This window comes from Buteo buteo, chromosome 5, assembly GCF_964188355.1.
Source record: "Buteo buteo chromosome 5, bButBut1.hap1.1, whole genome shotgun sequence".
NCBI lineage: Eukaryota > Metazoa > Chordata > Aves > Accipitriformes > Accipitridae > Buteo > Buteo buteo.
In genome coordinates, this window is record NC_134175.1 from 32,167,752 (window position 1) to 32,192,883 (window position 25,132).

Here is a 25,132-nt window from a genome sequence, read left to right on the forward strand (position 1 = left end):
ACTAATGTTGTCTACTTGAAAATAATTTTCAATTATAATAATGATCAAAATTATGACAGCCCCTCACACACTTTATTTTTTGGTTATAATTGTATAATTTTCTTTTTTTTTCCTCAGATCCTGGAACAGAGCGAAGTTGTGCAGAAAATATTTGTGAACATAACTGTACCAACCTGAATGAAGGAGGCTTTATCTGTTCCTGTAGGCCAGGGTACAAGGCCAGTGAAACTAACCGAAACTCCTGTGACGGTATTTTCAACCTTATAAACATCTTCTCACTGATAAGTGTTGGTTTTTTTTTACTGTTTTTGCTTTAAAGTATGTAGGTTTTGTCATACCTTTGCAATCTGTGGGACAGAAATTTTCCAGGGTTTTTTTTCTTATTGAAAGAAAACTTACTGAAGGTTATACTCTCCTTCCATTCTGCTCCAGAACATATCTACAGTAAAGGTCTGTTGTGCCATATTTTTGTCCTGGTTATATGCAGATAAAATATGATGAGGAGTCTATCCAAAGGCCGTTGTTCATGGTCATGCAATATAGTACCTTCACAGTTACAATTTCACAGTGTTTTGATGAGAACACTTCTGTTTGTTGCTCCCAGCTCTTGTGGACAATTTCTGTAGTTTTATTAAACGTGATCCAAGGCCACCCCTCCCTTTCCTTCCTCCTGATATTGTTTCTAAGGACTAGATATCTTTGCTTCAGCATTTCAAGAAGGCTTTGCTCTTGCATCTCATTGTAGTCATGCCTCATCTTTTCTCTTTCCTTGGTGGTTTACCACAAAAATACATGATCAAAAATGTCTCTCTGCTCCTGCTTATCAGATTGCTTTTCAATGCGCTTGTTAGCAATCTGTAGTTAAGACATGCTAAACAGTATATGAGTGGTGAGGAACAGATGCTGATGTTAAAGATCACTTATTAGGTCACCAATCTTTTGGAGTATGTGGGGAAGGGACAAACCTACCACTTCATGGAGTAAAGGTGACCAGCAAGTGGAAGTAAGAGATTAAGCTCTAGGAATCTTTTCTCTACTTATGTTTAGATATCAATGAGTGTGAGATCTTTGGAACGTGCACCCAGGACTGCAAGAATTCCAAAGGAAGTTATGAATGTTTCTGTGCAGATGGCTTCAGGTCCGTGGGTGATCAACAAGGGAAACAGTGCGCAGCTAATGGTATGTTAACTGATAGCAAGATTGATTGCTACCTGTAAAGAGCAAGTGGAGTATAGCAACTTAATGAATGTAGTCCTCCTTTTTAGGAAGGGGATCATGAAAACCAGAATACATAATATTATCTGTGTATTCCACCCATTCCATAATCAGGAATAGAAGTGCTTATCTCTGCTTCCAGTTGTAAGCTTTAAAAATAATATCTTCATTTGGATGCCTACCTTCCTTTCTCCTAAAATTTTCTGCAAACAAAAACCTGCTTATCTTGTGGTTGTCATCAGAAGGAAATTAATGTTGCCTATTCCTGACGTTTAGGTTTTCTCAACAAAATAATGCATCAGAAGAAAGTTGCATTGAACTGGTACAAATCAAAGGCAGTTTGATGACAGATTACCATTCATTGTTCATGGACTGATGCACACAAACAGAAGGACTTTGGCCAATGTTTAATGTCAATCAATAGCTTTTTATCATAGCTCAGTGCAGTAACTACAGTAGTATGACAGTCATTGAATAGGTAGAGAGTTGATTCAGAAAATAATACTAATAGAATAGTAAAAATAAAGAGCTGAAGAAAATAGAAAAAAGTGAGAATGCAGCAGTATTATATAAAAGGCAGAAACAATATTGGTTTTAGAAAAGTACTTACACTTTAACAGCTTTAAGAGATACATAATAGAAATGTGCTGTGCCTAGTCAAATAGTAAAATCTTCAGAACAGAATACCTGTGACCAAAACTGCATGCTGCTGGAGGTTTAGAAATCTATAAATTATTTGTAATACGAGAAATGATACAAGAAAATGAAGTCTCCAGGTTTCCAGTCCAGGGGCCTGATTCAGCACTTATTTACTGTTGAGCATGAGACTGGAAATACAAAAGGGCATTTGTACCTGGGTTTCTGCCTGGCTGCCTCTTTATGTGCCTGTGTCAGAAATATAGTTCTTTGAAACCTTTCTTCATAGGCTTTATTCAGAAAGCATCTAGTTACCCAAAGTTTTCAAGGCTAAGTGATAGAAGATAACATGATTGTAGCTGATAACATCATGAAATTTGTTGTGGCTAAAGTTCTACTTTTGTGTATGCCCAGAATTCTACAACTCTTTGTAGTACAAGCTCACAGCACTCATAAATGAGGGCTGCCTTTGCCTGTGTCTGCTGCAGGCCTGATCAGTAGGCATTTTCAGTAGGCTTTTTCCTGTAATAGCATGTATATTGGAAATGCTGTCAATTTCTACATTGAACTGTATGTTCGTTAGAGAACAGTCACTTGCCTTATTCTCCCATAGTTGGGCATGACTTAGGGGGAAAGGGGTTGTGTTTGAATGAACAATTCGTAGGAAATTGAGCATTATTAGTTGGAAAAGGCACTGGTAAATGAGACTTTCCTTTCCCAGCTGAACGCCTTGTCATTTCTCATTGGCTCTGTCAAGATGTGATTAATGTAGGAGAACTTCTCCTCTGGAAGAAGGCCTAGGATTTGAGTCTATGACTCCCAACTGGACTTTGTCCTTAGTAAAAGAGCTGAAAAATTAAATTTTCTCACCAGCAGAATCAGCCAGGTGGGACTGATACTCCCTGTAGTCAAGTTATTAGAGTATTGAGGCTAACCCCAAATTAACCTGTGGGTAGGAGAACATTCATCTCAATATAGAGACATTAGGATTTAAAGACTTTCGGGTAGAAGAATTCAGACAGGTCGTGGCTCAAGGTACTGGCAATTTATTTGTACTTTCAAAATTGTTTCCTCTACTTTGAGGGGGGACGCTGAACCACATAGTGTGTAACAGCATTCTATTTTTGATATGTGAGGTGGTGATATGCCAACACTGTAATGTTTAAGAATTTTTAAAGAATTATCCCTTAATGATTACTACTGCACAAAATCTATGGTGAAAAGGATAATACTATCCTCAGCGGTAAGCATTGCCAGAGGTTTTAATGAATTTTGCAAAGCCAAGAAGTTTGAATAGCTCTGAAGCTTTAGAAGTGGCCTGTGTTCCTTCTGGTTCTTATGCAGACAGAACTTGTGAAAACTCCAGTTTAGTTTTGACTAGAAGTGACTTTCATCTGTTTCTTCTAAAAAAAGAAATACATGAAAGTAAAATTTATGATCATTTCCCAGGTAATCCTCCATTGTTACTGCTGCCAGATAATGTGCGGATTCGAAGATACAATATCTCATCAGAACAGTACTCTGACTATATCGATAACCAGGAGCGCATCCAAGCTCTGGATTATGATTGGGACCCTGAAGGGATAGGCCTGAGTGAGTATGTGTAGAACATTAATAGTCAACCATGCAATGGTTGGTTTAAAAAGATGCATTTCTGCAGCATAGGTATTTAATTTATGCTGGAAATCAAAAGCAAATTAGATTAACTGCCCAGGTCTTGGTTGAATGTGTCCCTCCCCTCTAATAATTCTTCAGCATCAGTGTAGTTTCTTTTAATGCTTTGATTTAGTTTAGCTATGTTTTGTTCTGTTTTTCCTTTTGTTTTGGTGTGAGTTCAGCTATGGAATTGTGGCTTTTTAGGATTATGCAGTAGTAGAGGATTGCTATAAATGAACCCCTTCCTTTTCTTCTGCCTCTAACAGTCCCCAAACCTGGCTCAAATCTTGCAAGAACTAATACTAAGCAGGAATGGCCAGTAGCTCCCTGTATTAGCTTATATCTTTGCCTCCTTATCAGCTTCCTGGCTTTTGCCTTTTTCATGGGGCCTCTGTCCTGGGCCACACTTGCTTCTTAGGGCCATGAGGGTCTAAGTTACTCTCAAAATCATGTGCAAAGGCTTCAGAGCTAAGCTCTACTCTTGCAAAATGTGATACATATTTCTTGATAATCTAGATCAAGATGATTTTAGATGTGCATCTTGCCTATGATGAATGGCTTAAAAATTTACACACTAACACAGTGTAATTTAATTGAACAGAAGACTCTGTGTTATTCATAAATAAATGGGTCTGGTATCTTCATGTAAGAGCCTGAGAAAGATTAGAATTTTCCAAAAACATGGAAGAACTAGACATTAAAAATGCTCTTTGTCATCTTTTTTGAAGGTATTGTGTACTTCAGCATTCTGGGACAGGGTTCTGAGTTTGGAGCCATCAAACGTGCTTATCTGCCCACATTTGACAGCAATAGGAACAATCCTACAAAGGAAGTTGACTTGAATCTCAAATACATAGTTAATCCTGATGGGTTAGCTGTTGACTGGGTTGGAAGGTAAGTGAACTGAAAAGCTAGAAAAATGCTGTGCCTTGAATGTGTCAAGGGTCTGATCAGGCAGTGCAAAATCCACTTTTTTCTTCCTTATGAACTGTCTTTGAAGACATCTAGTCTCAAGCTAGTTCAGAAGAATATAGTAAGCTCTGTTTGCCCAGACAGCAGGTTAATAGGTCAGATGCATGTTGCTGACTGCATCACATATTCTCTGAGGAAACTTGCATTACTCCACAACTGGCAGATCAGTTGTGCATTGGTAAAGTGATAATACACTGGCCTTCATGTCAGATGGATTCTTCTTTGAGGACTCAGGTAAGCTCTAGGGAACAAGCTTTCTTGGCTGTTGGAAGGAGACCTCCCCAATCCATAACGGAATTTGTCTTTTATCTTTGTTCCTTTGTTACCAGCCTTGTGCTATATGAACTAATCCCAAAGCAGAAGCAGCTCTGAAATCTGATGAATGTATGTGTTTTCTCAGAAAATGGTTACATTTTTGTAATTTTGTCTCAGAATTTTTTCTCCTTCTTGTTGGCTGTGGATTTTTTTAGGCTAAACCAGGGCAATTTTTAACTTAATCCTAGAAATCATGAGACCACTGCTTATTTTCCCTCGCTTGGAGAAGAGCTGGCAGAAATTTAGGCATGACTTTTGGGAGTTTGACTCTGTCAATGGTATAATTTCTTATTTGCAGTGTAACTGTTAAAGGATGTGGTGTACAGGCATAGCTGTAGTTTATTTGGTATAATATTGAGGGGATCCTGACGTTTGTAGGTAGACATGATGAAATGTAGTCAGGATCCTCTTTGAAGCTGAATGGACAGAGGTTATAGAGATGAGTCAATCTTCTCTACGCTGTTGACAAATTTTGGAAGTTCCTGGTAATGCAGCCAATAGGGTGAAGAAGGAGGATGTTAAAATTGTAGTAAAGCATGATGTTCCTGGAAAGCTGAAAAATCAAAAAAGGAACTTAGCTATCTGCTTCCCCTCTGTCATGTGATTATCAACTAAGTAAATGAATACTTTACCTTTTGTGTCAATCAAAATATGATTGGAAGGTGCTTAAGATCTGGATTGCGGCTAGGTAGCATTTAACTCTGAATTGTGTTTGTGGCAACAGAGGGTTTTCTTCTAATGATTCAAAAAGCTATTGTATAAGTAGGCAAAGATTGGGAAAAGACTTATTCCAGTTTGGGGCCTGATATGTAGCTTTCATTATCTAGACTCTTTGTGTTAGGTGAGGTATGCTATGTTAGATGTTGTATCCTATGAAATAGTTATGGAGTTGCTCGTGCAGTATGTCACCTTGATTTCTAGAGTAGGATAAAGCCAGTCTGGCTCACTGAAGTAATTCACTAGCCTGAAAAATTGTGCCAGTCATGTTGGAAAAAAAGAAGTGGAAAATTGTATCTTTCCTTCCAGCAGTTTTTAAGTATCGGATACATACATTAAGGTCTGGGCTAGCCTTCAGGTTATTTTGCTCTTTGCTTTGTGAACTGCAGGCCATCTGGAAAACCAAGTGTTTCTGAGGACAGAAGGGAGTGTCTGAATTTCTCATGACAAATCTATATGGTTGTGAGAGCAAGGATAAAGGATATATATCACCAGCATCCTGGTGAGGCTAGCTTCTTCAGCACTTCAAACATAGTATTACACTGATTCTAGAACAATGTTGAAATGTATTTTTAAAAAACATATTTAAGTGTCTGCACATTACATAAAAACTGCTGCACATGGTTTGAGACACAGACTTCTGCCCATCTGCAAAATAGGAATGACAGTATTTTCTCACATTCCCAAGCCAATTATGAGATAATTTATTCCATCAGAAGGCACTGTATGATTAATGAGTGCATAATAATGAGTATGTTTACTATCTAAGCTCAAAAAAATAATAAAGCCATGATGATAAAGAAAAGCAAAATTCAAGGAAGAGTAGACTGAGAACCCTGTTTGTAAGGACTAAAAGCATTTGTGTCTGATGTGGTAACAATTTATTCACTAACATCTCTGTCAGAAGACAAAATTCCAGAGAGGAGCTGTGGGCTAATAAGCTGGATACCTTCAGAGTTGCTGTATAAATTACATGGTAAATAAATTTTTATTTGTAATGAACCTCATTGTCTCCTGGAAAACTGAATCTTTAAAGATGCTTATTAACCACCTTAAAAGTAACAGTGAATGTTCTCAGTAGCCCTTTAATGAAGATTATTTGACAGGGAACAGAGGCAGCTGCAGAAACTTTGTTAGAGGAGAAAACTAGTGAGCTGATAGATCCTATTTGCGAAACTCACCTACATTTAGTGTCTGTACGTTCCAGACTGAAAAAGGTCAGATGTAGTCAATGCAGCTTCATTATATTGATTTTGTTTGGGTTTGATATAGCTTTTCTTTTTAAAAATATTTTTTTTCTTCCTCTCCCAAGTGTAAACTATTTACTTTTGGAATGTTTTGTGTTTTATGTAATTCAGACATCTTTACTGGACTGATGCAGGGACTAATCGCATAGAAGTGGCAAAATTAGATGGACGGTACAGAAAATGGCTTATCTTTTCTCTACTGGATCAACCAGCAGCTATTGTTGTCAATCCAAAACGTGGGTAAGTACTACAGGACTTCCCAGAATTATTTTCAATGCTACTCAATACCAAAAAACCATGCAGTGGTAAACTTTACAGGAAAGACTAAAGGAATGCTTTCTGGAGTTTCCCTTTACTAATCTCAGGAAATTTGTGTACATGGGAAAGTATTTTGGGATTAGATTTCATATGGGTGCTTGTTTTGGTGACAACACCAGGTAGGTCAAGTAAAAATCTTCTTTCTACAGTACTGTGTGCCCACCGAATTTCTCTGTTACTACTGAAATAGGGAAAATGATGGGAATGTTTCTTTGCCAGCTCCAAGCAATACAGACATAGCCTTCTTCACAGTGGAAAGCAATGTAAATGCACTGGTACATTCAACAGCTGTGCTTCCTACATCTTGTGTTATGTGATGGATCACCAAATATCACAGCATGTGCTTCTCTCAGCTGGAGTAAAGCAGCACAGCTCCCTAACGTGGGAGCTCTGCAGCTTTATCGTGACTGATGGATGTTCAGTGTTCACAGTCATTTTTCTTCCACTGAGAATAAGAAACTGTCATTAAAACGACTCTTTCTCCAAATCAGGACACAAGATGCAAACATTCTTCTTTAGGTATTTATTTTCTGTGCTTGAAACAAGCTTGTTCAGTGAACTCTCTGTAACTTTACTGATCACATCTGCAAAACATAAGTTGCTGAACAGTTTTATGTTCCACAACTGACCTTTTCCATGAAACTCCAAAGGATAATCATGGTGACCAAATTCTGAACCATATTAAATTCTGGTTCTGTCCTTTCAGGGTCATGTATTGGACTGACTGGGGAAGGCAGCCAAAGATTGAATGTGCCTGGATGGATGGACAACACAGACAAACTCTGGTCTATGAAGACCTTGGCTGGCCAACAGGTCTTTCTATTGATTATTTGAACAACGACAGGATCTATTGGAGTGATTCTAAAGAAAATATTATTGAATCCATGAGACCTGATGGGACAGACAGAACCATAGTATTACATGGAGGTAAGACTTTATTATGCAATTAGTGTAATAGTAACCAAGATGTATGCTAACAAGCACTTGGACTTAACAAGTGGGGCTAGATTTGGGAGCTTTTCAAACAGTAAGTCTTGGTAGTGTTTTCTCTTCCTTTTTACAGGGATAAATGGCTCAGAGCTCATGATGCCTGGTAACTAGATTCCCTGAGGGTAATTTGCATGACCCAAATAGGGGACAATGTGGAAAATTGGATTCTTGCTTTTTTATGTATATTATTAAGCAGTCTGCAGCTACAGTGACATGAAGTGGCAGGCATATGAGGTTGTACACATATAGCTGCAAATATCTTAAAATGAAAGAATTCGATTATATATTTAAGCTGAAGAAGAACAGCAGTTTTATCACTCCTGCTAGAGATTTGCTTGCTGACAATCTATTGTTTGGTTCCTTTGAGAAGTAGGCAGTCCATACAGCCTTGATGTCTTTGAAGGCCATTTGTATTGGATAGCTAAAGAACGAGGAGAAGTCTGGAAGAAAGATAAATTTGGAAGTGGAGAAAAAGTGAAAGTGCTGACTGTAAATCCGTGGCTTACTCAAGTACGCATCTATCACCAGCACAGATACAATCAGTCAGGTGGGTAATCAGCACCTTGGTGAGCCATTCCTTGCTGTGAGATCAAAGTTGGTATTGATGTCTTCAAAGAGCTTAATAATGTTCTGATAATGCATCTATCAGTATGTGATAATATTCATTTCTGAAAATCTAAAAATGGAATAGAGGCTTGCAAGTATTTTCTGCACACCTAAAGTGAAATCAACAGTGGAATACCACACACTGCTCTTTAAAGTCTCTTGGTTCTAAGTTATGACCCTGTCCTTTCTCTTCTTCCCCTCCATCATGGAGTTGTCATAAAGGTGGCAGTCACAATATGAATTTATCCTGATAACATACAAGGTGTTGGCCATTTAATACTGCCTCCAAGGGGGATATTTCAGTTATGACATGTCCACAGTAATCGCAGGGGAGGATGTCCAGAGGAACATCCAGCATACCCCTCTTTAAAAGTGTTTTGACTTTCAGAATCAGAAAGCTCCGTGTTGCTTGGAGATGTTCAGTTTATTCTTGGTGCTACTCTGGCTCCCAGCAGCCACGGTATCTCCCTTAAGAATGTAAGAAAAGGCAGAGAGAGGGTTTTGATATAAGTATGGTATTTGGGCATCAGTTGTTTTAAATAATGGATCCAGACTTGCTTAGATTTTTGGTGTGTGATATTGCTGAGATACACTACTGACTATAGAATTGCCCTGCCTTACCTCGGGAATGTGCTGCATTGCTTCTTCAACTGCCTTTAACACTTGTTTTTCAGTGCCTAATCCTTGTAAAGATGTCTGCAGCCACCTCTGCTTGCTGAGACCAGGAGGGTACACCTGCACTTGTCCTCAAGGGACTCGATTCATAGAAGGCAGCAGCACAGAGTGTGATGCAGGTACAATAATTTGTCAAACTGGAAATGAAAGCAAATGAAGCTTTTCTGTAGGAATACAAATGCATTATTGAATTAGAAATATGGAGGGATGAGCTAACTGATATAATAGATGCTGGTAGGTCAGGACATCTGGCTTTTATTCTCAGCCATCACTGATTTGTGGTCACCTTGTGCATTTCATTTAATTACTTTGCATGTCATTTGTAAAATGGATATAGATATATCACTCCAACCAGTCCAGACCCAGCTGCAAAATTGGTCACAGTTTCTGATTTTTGTTTTGAAATTCCACAATATTTTTTCTTTTTTTTTTTCAAATGTGTTGATTTCAGAACTAGAGAATTTCTGACAAATTATGGTTTTCAATTATGTTTACAATTCTGTACAAGGTATTGTTTGATCAGTATGATAGAATACAATAGAAACTTGAAACAAAGCTTACAGAACTCGCAGCGTGAACAGAGATAACTTCTAGATAATTATCATACACTGAAAAGCCTTTTAAGCACTAGAATTTAGTGCTTGGTTGTTGCATTGCAGCAAAGCCCCCACAGTGCTTCCGGGAGTGCTAATACAATAGAATTGCTCATCCTTTCCTGAGAAGAAAGAGCATACCACTGCAGGATTTCTGGTTTTCTACCCGAGAGTCTGCATTCTTAGCTTACAGTGATGTGGGTGGTAGCCAGATGTCCTTGTACTTGTCCTTGCAAGATATCCCTAATACATTATACTTTATAACATTATGTCTGGCATCTTTTCTATTGTTAATCTTCTCCAAATTATCTTCTTTTTGCATTAAAAATGAAAATGTCATAATTTTTTACACTGCCTTACCTATAAATTACATTTTCTTAATAATTGTTAATGCTCTTTCCTATTGCCACATGATGTGAGCTGCAGAAGGAGGAGGTAGTAATATGATGTAATAGTGAATGGAAGTGTGCAATATGTGTTCAAATTAGGGATCAATAACACTCTTGATTGCATTTGCAATTTGCCGTTTATTGCTCTAAGGACACTGAATTTGTTATTCTTTGATGAAACTGATTTACATAAAATGTCTGGGAATTAAGAAAACTGTGCTTGACCTTATTTTGAGGAAAGGGAGGAGACAGCAAATAGGATATACAGTGCCGCCTCCATTTTTGAACTTCAGTTTTTATCTTGACTTTAAGAAAATTTTTTTAGCCAGTGAATTGTGACTGCCATAATTGACATGACATACTGACCAAACATAGCTTTTGTATATACATTTGGTTTATTTGGTCTTTTCCCTATATTGCAGCTACTGAGAAACACAGCCTGTAAGACCTCTGCATTTCCCCATTTTGTATCCCATTTACTTGAAGGGATTTTTACCTGTAAGGAACATTGTAGCAACAGACTTCCTCTACCTCTGGCTGATAAAAATTTTATGGCAAAAGTATTAAGATCTAACTTATCAGTGTAAGACAGACTGTCAAAGTCCATCCTTAATTTACAGCCTATAATGATATCTAAGATCCAGAGCTTTTCCTATGTGAACTACACTTTTCTGACGACATATCCTGAGGTCTTACAGAAGGCTAGTACAACTTTCCACTTTTTTTTCACTTGACTCATCTTTAGAATAACATCAGAACACTTGTAGCTCTGTGTTTGGGCCAGCTCAGGCAGCACGGCCACTTGGGCACCTCAGGGCTCCTGAAGTGCAGCTGAGGCACTGGCATGATGAAGGACAGGCTTCTGCGCTACCTGGTGCCAAGCCATCAGCCTGAGCTCTGTACTGGCAGAAAACTCTGAGGACTTTGGGTTTACCTCTTGTTCTCACTGTCAGGATGTATGAGAGTTTAGAGGGCCCTCCTGCGTGCATGTTTCCATCCCCTGCTTTTCTTCATAAGTAAATGCATCACAGTTTGGCCCTCTCTGTGCAACTTCCAGCTGGTTGGATGGGAGAGTCTGGGCAAAGCAGATGAAGTATTGCTGCTTTCTGAATGGAGAGGTCTGAAAGGTGGCGGTGGGCTGCATTGCACTGGCAAAAGAAAGTGATGGGACATACAGCTTTTGAGTTGTCTACACCTACTTTTCCTGAATAAGTCCTGAGACTATTATTCCTGAGAATAGGTTTTACTTTAGTTAAAATAAGCTAATTTGGGAGAAAAATAAATATAAGAGCAGCAAACACATGTGCTGTTAAAAGCAAAGCTTCTGAAAAATAGCCTGTGAGTTTGCATATGCAAGTTCTGTAGAGATAAATAAAAGGCTCTGTGGTAGTATTTCTTTTATTGAAGATGTCTTGATAACACATATGTGGCTTTTGAATTTTGCAGCTATTGAATCCCCTCCCACAATGCCACCAGCATGCAGGTGCATGTATGGAGGAACATGCTATATAGATGAAAGCAGTCTTCCGAAATGCAAGTAAGTCAGTATGTTGTTAGGGTAGTCCTGGGTCAGATTGTGCTGATTTAGTCTCACAAAACAATTAACATTTTGAATTGTGTTGGAAATGCTTCAGAAGATGTCATATATCTGCAGTAGCATGTTTGTAACAATCACAGAAAAACACATACACACATAAAACTATCAGCAAATAAACAATGTAAATGCTTCTGTTTGGAAAAAACCCCAAAACAACAAAAAAACCAGAAAGGCAAACCTCTGAAGATTCTAGTAAAAGGCTATACCAAGGCTACGGTGGTAGAGGAGCCAGTGAGGGGAGGTGCTATGCTGGACCTTGTTCTCACCAACAAAGGGCGGCTGGTGGGGAATGTGAAGCTCGAGGGCAGCCTTCGCTGCAGTGACCATGAAATGGTGGAGTTCAAGATCCTTAGGGCAGCAAGGAGGGCACACAGCAAGCTCACTACCCTGGACTTCAGGAGAGCAGACTTTGGCCTCTTCGGGAATCTGCTTGGTAGAGTGGGGATAAAGCTGTGGAGGGAAGAGGGGCCCAAGAAAGCTGGTTAATATTCAGGGATCACCTCCTCCAAGCTCAGGAGTGATGCATCCCATCAAAGAAGAAGTCAGGCAAAAACGCCAGGAGGCCTGCATGGATGAACAAGGAGCTCCTGGACAAACTCAAACGCAAACAGAAGCCTACGGAGGGTGGAAGCAAGGACAGGTAGCCTGAGAGGAATACAGAGAAATTGTCCAAGCAGCCAGGAATCAGGTTAGGAAAGCCAAAGTCCTGATAGAATAAAATCTGCCCAGGGACGTCAAGGGCAACAAGAAAAGCTTCTGTAGGTACGTTGGTGATAAAAGGAAGACTAGGGAAAATGTGGGCCCTTTCTGGAAGGAAATGAGAGACCTGGTTACCTGGGATATGGGGAAGGCTGAGGTACTCAACAACTTTTCTGCCTCAGTCTTCACTGGCAAGTGCTCCAGCCACACTGCCCAAGTCGCAGAAGGCAGGGACTGGGAGAACGAAGAACCGCCCACTGTAGAAGATCAGGTTCAAGACCATCTAAGGAACCTGAAGATGCACGAGTCCATAGAACCTGATGAGATGCATCTGTGGGTCCTGAGGGAACCGGCGGATGAAGTGGCTAAGTCACTATCCATCATATTTGAGAAGTCGTGGCAGTCTGGGGAAGTTCCCACTGACTGGAAAAGGGGAAACATAACCCCCATTTTTAAAAAGGGGAAAAAAGGAAGACCCAGGGAACTACAGGCCAGTCAGTCTCACCTCTGTGCCCGGCAAGATCATGGAGCAGATCCTCCTGGAAACTATGCTAGGGCACACAGAAAATAAGGAGGTGATCGGTGACAGCCAACACAGCTTACTAAAGGCAAATCGTGCCTGACAAATTTGGTCAGCATTTGGCACTGTCCCACACAACATCCTTGTCTCTAAATTGGAGAGACATGGATTTGACAGATGGACCACTCAGTGGATAAGGAATTGGCTGGATGGTTGCACTCAAAGAGTTGCAGTCAATGACTTGATGTTCAAGTGGAGGCCAGCGATGAGTGGCGTTCCTCAAGGATTGGTATTGGGACTGGCTCTGTTTAATATCTCTGTCAGCGACATGGACAGTGGGATTGAGTGCACCCTCAGCAAGTTTGCTGATGACACCAAGCTGTATGGTGCAGCTGACACACTGGAGGGAAGGGATGCCATCCAGAAGGACCTTGACAGGCTTAAGAGGTGGGCCTGTGTGAACCTCATGAAGTTCAACAAGGCCAAGTGCAAGGTCCCACACGTGGGTTGGGGCAATCCCAAGTACAAATACAGGCTGGGCGATGAGTGGATTGAGAGCAGCCCCGAGGAGAAGGACTTGGGGATGTTGGTTGATGAGAAGCTCAACATGACCCAGCAATGTGCACTTGCGGCCCAGAAAGCCACTTGCATCCTGGGCTGCCTCAAAAGAAACGTGACCAGCAGGCAGAGGAAGGTGATTCTCCCCCTCTACTCTGCTCTTGTGAGACCCCCACTGGAGTACTGCATTCACCTCTGGGGGCCCCAACATAAGAAGGACATGGACTTGTTGGAGCGAGTCCAGAGGAGGGCCGTGAAGATGATCAGAGGTCTGGAGCTATGAAGACAGGCTGAGAGAGTTGGGGTTGTTCACTCTGGAGAAGAGAAGGCTCTGGGGACACCCTATAGCAGCCTTCCAGTACCTAAAAGGGGCCTACAGGAAAGCTGGAGAGGGACTTTTACAAGGGCATGTAGTGATAGGACAAGGGGTAATGGCTTTAAACTGAAAGAGGGTAGATTTAGATCAGATGTAAGGAAGCAGTTCTTTACTGTGCGGGCAGTGAGGCGCTGGAACAGGTTGCCCAGAGAGGTTGTGGATGCCCCATCCCTGGCAGTGTTCAAGGCCAGGTTGGATGGGGCTTTGAGCAGCCTGGTCTGATTGGAAGGTGTCCCTGCCCATGGCAAGGTGGTTGGAACTAGATAATCTTTAAAGCCCGTTCCAAGCCAAACCATTCTATGATTCTATCATTCTAGAAAATTGTAACAATAGAGAATTAATGCTCAGTAAATGTAGCTTGCAACAGCCAGTAGGTGCCACCAATGCTCTGCTGAAACAAAATCTTTTGACTTCAGTGACTAGTTTTCTGACTCAGCACTTTTTATTTCCACTTTTAATTCTATGAAGATAGCAGACATACTATATTTACAGTCAGTGAAATATATAATTACTGAGCATGGAGTTAAAATTTATGGCATGTAGATAAACATTACGGAATATAATAATAAAGCTGAGATCTTAGACTTAATAAAAGCCATTTGGTCAGCTGTCCTTCTTATATTTACAGGTGTTCTTATGGCTACACTGGGAATTATTGTGAAATAGGATTGTCAAAGGGAGTGCCTCCTGGAACAAGTAAGCTTCAAGTATATATTACACTTGATGTTTTGAGCTAAAGAATGTATAATATCTCACTATGATACCTGTACGGAGTCAAGCTTCTAATTCTCTGAGCTCTTTTTTACATTGAGCTATGCTTGCTTGAATGTTTGCTTGTTCTTCTTTGACAGCAGCAGTAGCAGTTTTGCTGACAGTCATACTAATCATAATAATTGGAGTGTTAGCAGTTGGAGGCTTTTTTAACTACAGACGAACAGGCTCCCTTTTACCAGCGCTTCCCAAACTACCAAGGTATGTTTTGAAGGTTTTCACAGCTGGAATGTCTGTGCACTCAAAATGTATGTTTGTTACTAAATATTTCTGAAAAATCTGGTTTGTTTGCCATGTGCCCATTCTGTTGGAATACGGGAAGTGCAGCGTTGCGGCAATTCCAGTGGATTTCTGATTCCAAGCAATATCATAGCTGATCATTATTTTGTAACAAAGGACTATTGTAAAACTCTTCTACATTCCAAATTAGCTTTTAAATAATAAGCAATATAGAAGACTGTTTACCAGATCTGGAACAGGATAGTCAGTTCAAAAAGATACAAAAGACCATAGTTAGATATGTTTTAATTTTTTATAAAACTTTGTCAGAAGGTGATTCTGGCAAAGAGATCTTTTTAACATTGAAAGGCTGGGCTTGTCTGCAACACTGTATTAATCAGTTTAAAAATAATACGGGGCATGTATAGTGAACTTCTATCTGCTTCCAGTGCCTGAGAAGTCTGGGCTTTTTATAGGTTCCTGTTCTCCTGACAGTCATGCTGTCCAGTGAAAACCAGCTTTCTGAAATATCATTCAAAAACATGTGATGTTTTAAATCAAAGGAAGATGAAGAAAACATTTGTAATGATTTTAAATTAATTTTTTAAAAAAAGATGTCAGAATATGATGCTTCACATTTTTTTTTAGCTTTAAGCAAATTCTGTGTCTTTAAAGGCATAAAGCTGCATCTTCATAGTCTTTGCACCAATTTCACAGTAGTAGGTCTTAAATCAGTGTAATTAAATCTTTGTAATCAGTAATGTGGCTGTAGCTATAACTGCTTCCTCACTGGAGGATTACACTGAAATAATTAAATTTATTTATGACTTGACATAGTTAAATTGGGGCAAAAATTTTGTGCACATCAATCCTGCAGATCAAAGAGTTTGTAAGAGATCCCTAAGCTGCTCACTGAAATTCACTGCTTCTTGCTTTCTTGAATGGAAATTTTCTGCATCGTCAGATAGTGAACAAGTAGAAATTTTAATGTACTGACTTGAACTTTACTGTTCAACAATACTTCTCGTATAAGTTATGAGGCCATGTGAAATGGAGATGTCAGGTTTTTGTCTGTGAGGCTTGATTCACAGTTTTCATTTCTGCGATGAATATACCTTAGTGCTGCCATTGCTCAATCCGTCTTTGAACTGTTAACTCATACCTTTACTGCAGAGTTAATCAAGCCATAGCTTAGCTGTTGCCCTTAACATGGAACTTGTCCATGTACAGAAATCACAGCTAAGATTTAAGTTTTTTTAAATTGAATCAGCTGATGCCTATGGAGCCAACTGGTAAAGTGTGTGCACAACACACTAGCTGTAGGCAAAATTTTAGCATAACCAGCTCTAACGAGGACACACAAATGGAAAGAATATTCCAATGCTTCTATCTTCCTTCAAGTTTGGCAAATTTGACAAAATGAACTCAAAGTTTAACTCTGCAGTGGATATGTAGTTGCATGTTTTTGAGGAGTTGCATGCCCGGATTTTTGTGTGGAAGGTCCTGTATTTGGCTACTCAATACTATCTTTTACTGCTTCTATTATTTTGAGCCTGACAGTGTTTCTTCAGCCCATTTCCAATATTTCTCATGTAAATCTAACGTGCACTTGTTGTTACCATAAATCTATACGCAGATTGAACATTTGCTTATATGAAAACAGTATCCTGTAGGTATCTTTGTGATTTGCATGCATAAATATTTTTAGTATAGGTGTTGTTGGAATTACATCCACAAATTTGTATGCCATTTCAGCTGCATTTTTTTAAAATCAGTTTCAATGAATTTGAATAACTGAGTGGATTCATGCATTTGTCTGTAAATCAACAGTGAAGTAAGAGTAGTCAAAATGTAGGTAAATTTGGGGGAATTGTAATTCATTGAGTTCATTTGATATCTACATGAGCACACATAAAGATAGTTGAGACCATTCTGAATGGGCGGACTTAGGTTAAAAAGACTGTTGAACTAATGCAGGAATACTACTTCTGGTGCCCTTGCTAGCTTGCTTATAGCCAGCAAAAATCACAGAATCATAGAATTGTTTAGGTTGGAAAAGGCCTTCAAGATCATCGAGTCCAACCGTCAACCATGCCCACTAAACCATGTTCTGGAGTGCCTTGTCCACTCGCTTTTTGAATACCTCCAGGGATGGTGATTCAACCACCTCCCTGGGCAGCCTGTTCCAATACCTGACAACCCTTTCAGTAAAGAAATTTTTCCTAACATCCAACCTAAACCTCCCCTGCCACAACTTGAGGCCTTTTCCTCTTGTCCTATTTCCAGCCACCTGACAGAAGAGACCAGCACCCACCTCACTGCAACCTCCTTTCAGGTAGTTGTAGAGAGCGATAAGGTCTCCCCTCAGCCTCCTTTTCTCCAGAATACCAAGTGGTAATTATGCTTAGAAGAACAACTAGAAAAAGTTTGTATTATAAGCTCTTTTTCTGTGTAATCTGTTCCCTTTTTTTTTTTTTTTTTTTTTTTTTTTTTTGGTAGTTTAAGCAGTCTTGTAAAATCTACTGAAAATGGTAATGGGGTAACTTTCCGATCTGGAGAAGATGAGAGTATGGACATAGGAGTCTCTGGCTTTGGAGGAGATTCTGCTATAGACAGAGCAATGCAAATGGTAAGGCTTAGTTCTGAAATAATTTTTTTGAATTGTGTTCTTTTAATTTCATTTTTAGCTGATAGAGGGAAGTCTTTTATGTAAAAAAGATAGTGAGATGATAAATGTGTTCTAGAAAAAGAAGTGAACATTGATTGATAATTTCCTGAAATAGATTTTTGTAAATTGAAGGCAAGGACAAATGTAGCCTGTTCTTCAGAATAATGTGACTTTTCTCAAGATTTTTATGGTGGAAATTATGTCAATTACCCCCTTATCTATTTCAGCATATTCATGGAATGTACAGGGAATGAATAGGCAAATGAAAATATTATAACAAGGAATTTTTTTGAGGGTCTTTGTGTTCCATAGAACAGGTTAAAATATGTGGTTTTCAAATCCAGACTATATGTTAGAAACTTCAGAGGTAAAACTCAAGCCTAACCACAGGATACACTACTTTGTGCAACAAATTATAAATTGGACAGTTTCTTATTTTAGCAAATTTAAACAAATCATGTTTAATAGTTTTGGGGATGTCATAAAGTGTAACTCTACTTCATCCGTGTTTTGTTATGCACTTCTGCGAAATAGCACATCCTTGTGTTTCCTGTACTGTTTAGTTTTTCCTTGGAAAAAATATTGCCCTGTTTACCCCAAGAAGTACAATGTACAAAAGATTTTTACTTATAGGAAACAGATCACAGGTATGTTTAAATAATAAGCGCTTGATGCAAAGTCTACGCTGGACACTCCCTAACCTTTTAAAGTTAAAGATAAATTACAGACTTAACTGACAGTAAATTAATATGAAATGAAACAGCTAGCGGAGATAAGCTCATAATATATCTATATGACCTTTTTCTAGATGAAGAAACACACTCTTCATTAAAACTAGGCAGCTTGTGTAATGAAATAACCATATGAACATTTGGTAAATACTGGGAAAGGAGCTTTAGGCTTGAATATTACCTCAAATCTTTTTCATGCATGAAAAACTTTATGGTGCTTTCCATTTTCTGGCCTATATTGACATACTGAAGTCCAACTGATGCAGTTTTTACATTGCTAATAACATGTCTGGATACAGGCTATTTCTACTTAAGTAGTGTTAATTCTCCCTATGTATTCAGAGTATAAACAAACAATTGTATCGTTCACTGGGAAAGAATTCAAAGGGTTTGGTTTACAGCAGCGAAGAACCGTGGGATGTGCCTCCTCAAACTTTAACATCACATATGCATGAGTTGATATTTTTCAGTGTGGCTGTTCTTAGCCAAGCTAGGCTAATTTGAGGGAGCTGACAAGAGTTTACTATGTGGTCAAGACCTATACTCTGATAGCACAAAGCATGAATCCTTATGGCATGAGCAATGGTTTGTAGAAATGAGACAGGTTTAAAGAACTAGCTGATATACTATTCCCATGTTATTCCTTACTATTCCTGTGATGGGGCTGTGACAGGGAGCAGGACAAGTGAGTCTGGGTGGGGTTTTGCTTTCATTACCCTTCTACGTGTTGATGCTTAGCTGGCTAGCCCTGGGTGGCTATCCTTATGTAGCAGTAAATATTTTCTTAAGAAATACTTAGCACCTCTGCCCACCCGCTGTGTACCATAGCTGCAGCTCAGGGTTTGGTACAATATGTGTGAAGCAGCTGCTATCCACACAGTGGTCTTCATGCATGGGCAAAGCATTGATTCACAATAAAAGATATGCTAAAAAACTGTGAAACATTTTATTTCTGACGTAACTCATATGTTATAACTAAGGGGATGCACTTACTGTCTTGTCTCAAAAATATAGCAGTATCCCTGCTGGGACAAAATGAATGAATCCCATTCCTTTATATGTCAGATAGTGCTTATTAATTTGTATGCCACTTTGACGTCTCTAAAATGAAACATTTATTTTGGGATTATGCTTCCTTTGATGTCTCTTCCCTGTTGAAGGTGTGATTTGTGAGAGTCATCCTTCCTCATCATAAAATACGTTGAGTCAATTATTGAAATGGGGGGACGGGATTTGTCCAGCTAGGAAATGGGATAATATTGGAACAGTCAATGGTCCAGGCTGGTAAGTCAGGGAGTAAAATAATGAATGGTAAACTAATGTTATGATTTTAACAGATGCTAGATTTTGTCTAAGCCTATTTGAAAGTAAACATTCGTTATTGCCCGAGATGAAGAATTGGACTGTAAGTTAATTCCTAGGAGTATGGAGGTGTTTATTGCACTGCAGTTGTTGTTTTGGTGGTTTTTTTTTTTTTTGTTTTGGGTTTTTTTTTTCATAGAATGAAAACTTTGCAGTGGAGTCAGGGAAACAGCCAATCACATTTGAAAATCCGATGTATGCAACCAGAGATGGTGGAGCCACCACAGCCAGTGCAGTTACAGTTGTTCGGCCAACACACGTAAGAAAAACTTAGGCTTGACTTTCACCCTTCTTTTTCCTTTATGACCTTCTTTTCTTCTTTGAATAATGTTGATTTTCCTTCTCCTCCTACAGGTAGCAGCAGCTGGTACTGAGGAAAATGAAAATTTTGAAAATCCTGTGTATGCCTCTGTGATATCTGCTAGTCCAAAAGAACCCTCTCAGAGTACAGATGCACCTCAGGTAGGACATAGAAATGCTCTGAGGCTGCCTTGGTTGTTTTGTGCTCCAAATCAGGGAAATTGAATTGTTAGGGAAGCTGCAATATAGTTTCAGTTGTCTGTAACTAATGCCATAGAGTTGGCACATTATCTTCATTGAGTCCAACTAACTGAACCATATTTACAAGAGCTAGTCAGGAACAGTTTGATAAGAGAAAAGCAGCACAAGTATGGAATTGCCCAGGGCACACAGTAAGGATCTATCTGGATTAAACCCCCTCTTCTTCCTGGCCCACCCAGTTATTTTGAAGTGAATAGATGAAACAGAAAATTTCCTTTCACTGTTTGTGCTTCATTTTGAGGGCAGATACTAGTCTGAAAATTGTCATTGCTCCCCAGCAGAAATTATTGTAACTAAGGCTTTACTTTGGACTTCTAACGATTATTTGTAAACACCTAATGAATTATACCTTGATAGAAGCAGCAGAGTGTGGGTTTGTTTTCTTTTTTTTTTTCCCACTATAAAATATGAAAAGAAAACCCAAGAAAAATTACATTTTGGTCTACAACAGTGAAAATCCAACAGGGTTTGGTACAGAAAATTGAAATAAGACATTTAGTCAGTGTACTGTCATCGTCTTTTTCACATTTATTTGTAATTTTAACCATATTTAGAAGTGCTAGCAAGGACATTTAAGACATTTGTTCTATGTGTTCTTGCAGGACATTTGAAGAATCAAGATCAAGTATTGCCTCATCTAGATTATTCTGATTCATGCAAGATATATTTTTGCCTTAAAATCCATCTGAATGAGCTGATGGTGGCTTGTTTACAGGACTATTTTCACACATTGTGCACTAAAAAGCACTGCTGATGAGCTTTGAAATGACAGCTCTGTCAACCTTTTGTTGTAGTTTCATGTCCCTCAGTAATTGCTTTTGTGTTGTTTTCCAGACTTTTTTTCCTCTTTGACCTATTTGTCTGGAATGATAGGCTTCCTTGAATTAATTTAGTCATTTTTATTGCCTTCTGGCCTAGCCTTGTGAATACTGCTTTAAGTTAAATAACCATAACTGGTTATCTAGCAGAAAAGAAAGTTGGGTCCCATGCTTAGAATTACAACATGGTAATGTAAGAATATCCAGCTGAAATCACGGAGTTAGCAGTCAGTGCAAATGAAGTCCAACAACAGTTTCCAGAGAAGTTGTGAGAAAAATATGTAAAGTTCTAATAATTTTTATGTTTCAGGAATCAAAGTGGAGTTTCTTCAAGAGAAAAATGAAACAAAACACTAATTTTGAAAACCCAATATATGCGGAGGTATTGCTTAATATTGTATAATTCTATTTTTCAGCTAATGTACTGTTGGACTTTGATCTTGCTTTCATAGGATAAAGATTATGGGTAGATTCTGCTGCTAAGTGAAGCAGCACAGAAATTCCAGCCCAGGTCAAGGTAGGACTGAAGTAGTTTTGAGAAAAGTTGTAAAGTCTCATGGAGAATGAGGTGTTCAGCAGGTATCCAGCTCAGGCAGCACAGCTGCATTGCCCACATCTCTGCTTTCCCAGCCCAAGCACTGCGGTCCGCTCCTGCTCCAGGATCTCAGGAGCTACTTTCAGCTTGCTGGTGCATTCTGGCACAGCTCAGGGACCCAGCGCAAGTGAGAGGCTGTTGTACTGCACTAGGACTGATGTGTCTATTTCTGCCCTCTCGGTCCCGGTTTCAGCACTGCACAAAAATTCAATAGCACTGTGTACTGCGGCTCTGTTTCTATACCAGCCCTATTTTTTTCATCCATACAGTTGGATGAGACAGTTCTTTTAAGATGGTGTGCCAGTGGGTGGTATGTTTGCTGGAGAATTCTCCCCTGACTTGGGTATGAAGGTTTGGAGTTCTACTGACTTAAGCCAGTAATTCCAGCCCTCTTCATCTTACAGTTTAAAATTTCCAGATGGCCTAAGTCACTTAAGAATCTCAGTCCTACAGTCACGTGACTAAAACTATCTGCCTTTTATGAAGAGTTTAGGTTTCTAATGCTTGAACAAGGTGAGAGAGAGAATGTTCAGGAAGCCAGGGATTCATTTTCCCGACATTAATGAATGTAACTATTTACAAACAGTAGTAGTGCCAATGTTATCTACATTCATGTATGTACATATAGACATAGCAAGCTAGTCCTGACATTAAGCATTAAAATAGAAGTCCCAGTGTGTGGAGTAAGTTTGTAGTAGTGTATTTACTCAGCTGTACCATCTGAGGTGAAATTAGCATTTCATTTTGTTATAGGTGGTGATTTGCAGAAATAACTTATGCCATGACACTTGACTTTAGCAAAATACTTTGATATTTATTTAACATTTCTGAAAGTTAAAGTTGGATGTTTTGTACATTAGAATCTAAACTTGGATTTTTGTTTCAGATGGAAAAGGAACAGCAACAGGACACAGAAAATGTCCCTACCCCTTCTCCTTCACTGCCTCCCAAGATTACGCTGAAGAGAGACCAACCATTAGCTTATACAGCAACAGAGGATACATTTAAAGACACCGCCAATCTTGTTAAAGAGGACTCTGTGGTATAGCTAGGTAACTGATTTAGGGAAAATTAGACACATCCATTTGCACATATATTTTTTATAAACAGAAGAGTAAGGTTCACATTCAAATGCTTTATAAAAATATATACATCTCTTAGCCAATGGCTGGAGAGGTATGTTGAAACTATGCCTTGTTTTTTGACAAATGCCAATTTCTATTTTTATGAACAATTATCATGATGTACTATATGTATATCTTTGCACTGAAGCTGTCTGAAAGTAATGTTATAAATATATTGTACATTTGTAAATTTTTGAAAGATTATCTTGTTCGGTGATGTTGCTAGTAGAAATCTGTATGCAATTGGTCGTATCTTTAGGGATAAATTCATTATATAAATGCTTAAACTAAAAAAGAACCAAACAAGGCAAATAGAGGAACATTACTGATTTACAGGATCTTTAGAGTATATATTTATAACAGCACCTTTTAAAACTTCTACTGGTGCTCTGGGCACCTTTACCATCTATTATATACTACTGTATGTAAAAATGGGTGTCTCTGTTTATCTTGTGTTAAACAAAAGATGGAAGGGTCAATGCAGCATCATTATGCTGAATGGTTACCTGTGCAAAATGTTGCTCTTATAGTATTTTAACTGCCTGAGATAAAATAATTTCTTCTCAATCCGTAAGACACATACTTTTCCTCTAGGTTCCAATTAACACCATTCCATTAATAGTGCTCTTACAAAGATCTGATATATTTAGATTTTAGTGCCACGAGTACTTAATTTAATGAGATTTTCTCTTGCTCATCGATGGAATAGCTCTGTTCTTGGCTGGAGTCTCTGGAAGTAATTTGTAGTGTTAAATGACATAGCTAGATTTGTATAACAGCTTATTTTCAAACAGCAAAATATGAGAGATATTGGTTCATTTAAGAAATTATTCAGGTTTTTAAATGTGAAAATTTAATTTTATTGACTATTTATTTCCTGAGGTGGACATTAATAGAAAGGGAAACAATTTCTACTAATGCAGACTTTGTAGTTACCTGGTTATTTCTATAACCTTCTATCAGAATTTACTGTACATCTTATTAGCTTTTCTATTAATCAGCCAAGGTAGTTTCCATAACATGAACCATTTGAGGAAACTCCAAGTACCACTGCAGGAACACGTTATTCAGCATTCCTGGCTAGCTAGTCATATAAATTAAAGATTCCTAAAGTTATAATCATTGAGACTTCTGCTATTTGATTGTTTTATATCTGAGTTCTCAAGATATATACTATTTCTAATTAGAATGCTTATAATTACTTTGTAACATACTTTGATTAGAAAAGACAACTGGAAAATGATGCTGCTGAATAAATCTAATAAATGTATTATTTTATCACATCCTTATTCCATAATTTGTGTCAAGATTTCATATACTTTTTCAGTTGTGGAGACTTCAGTGCACTCTGAGATGAAAACAACAGTGCTTTATCTGAGGTCAAATAAGAATAGTGCTTACTGCTTCACACAACTATCTAAAGTTCTTGATATAGCATCACTGACATCATATCACTGTAAGTGTGAAAACTGCCCACTACACACATTAAATAAACTGGTCCTTAAAACAGGAAACTCTTATTATTGATTGTAAGAGACTGACTATCAAGGTAATATGGACATAAGCATTTAAAATCTTAGTTCAATTAACTTCCATATCTAAGTGCTTTAACGTAGAAAATTCCTTAGAATCTGAGACACAGCATACATGTCTGTAAGGCTATGAGAAAGGATTGCTTTGAAAGGCAATTTGCTGTTCTTAAGGAGAGAGTTCACAATGTTTTTTAAAGAGAGAAGGCAGGGCTAACATTTCCACAAGACTCCCCTCTGGTTGCATACCACAGGAAAAAGTAGCATCAGTTTTGTGAATAGTCTTTGTCAACAGAAACATTTGGAACCAGTTTTGGAGAAAACTGCTAATATGTCAGCCATGTATCAGAGATACTTTTTTTCCCCCATAACAATTTTAACTTTTCAGATGTTGAAGAAAACCATCCCTGGGATACTGTATAGATAGATAGGTAGTATGTAGATTTGATTGTTTAACATACCTGATGGTGAAGGATTCCTAAGCTTCAGCTGGGCTTCTTCCTCTCAGTGGAATACCACAATGTACCCTTCTGATTATATAAAATTTAATTTTTGGTTCTTTGTTCAACAGAAGCTTTAGATTCTATTCCGAACTTAGTTTTTCACTTGTATTCTTTTTCCCTTATGAGGACAGTCCCTGGTTGGATTCTGAATTCTGGACTCATTCTGTTTCAA

At 38.5% G+C, this 25,132-nt stretch overlaps 1 protein-coding gene across 1 annotated transcript in view; it reads left to right on the forward strand.

Moving 5' to 3' along the window:
* LRP2 (LDL receptor related protein 2) overlaps nucleotides 1-24,243 on the forward strand; it is a 134,381-nt gene extending 110,138 nt beyond the window's left edge. The window contains exons 64-79 of the mRNA XM_075028519.1: nucleotides 118-249; nucleotides 1,048-1,179; nucleotides 3,301-3,444; nucleotides 4,236-4,401; nucleotides 6,870-6,998; nucleotides 7,783-8,003; nucleotides 8,437-8,613; nucleotides 9,347-9,466; nucleotides 11,776-11,866; nucleotides 14,708-14,775; nucleotides 14,931-15,051; nucleotides 17,569-17,698; nucleotides 19,970-20,089; nucleotides 20,185-20,292; nucleotides 21,520-21,591; nucleotides 22,691-24,243. Of these exons, the coding sequence (XP_074884620.1) occupies nucleotides 118-249; nucleotides 1,048-1,179; nucleotides 3,301-3,444; nucleotides 4,236-4,401; nucleotides 6,870-6,998; nucleotides 7,783-8,003; nucleotides 8,437-8,613; nucleotides 9,347-9,466; nucleotides 11,776-11,866; nucleotides 14,708-14,775; nucleotides 14,931-15,051; nucleotides 17,569-17,698; nucleotides 19,970-20,089; nucleotides 20,185-20,292; nucleotides 21,520-21,591; nucleotides 22,691-22,852 (2,093 nt within the window). The 3' untranslated portion in view covers nucleotides 22,853-24,243. The remainder of the gene's footprint in view (nucleotides 1-117; nucleotides 250-1,047; nucleotides 1,180-3,300; nucleotides 3,445-4,235; nucleotides 4,402-6,869; nucleotides 6,999-7,782; nucleotides 8,004-8,436; nucleotides 8,614-9,346; nucleotides 9,467-11,775; nucleotides 11,867-14,707; nucleotides 14,776-14,930; nucleotides 15,052-17,568; nucleotides 17,699-19,969; nucleotides 20,090-20,184; nucleotides 20,293-21,519; nucleotides 21,592-22,690) is intronic.
* The last annotated feature ends 889 nt before the right edge of the window (nucleotides 24,244-25,132 follow it).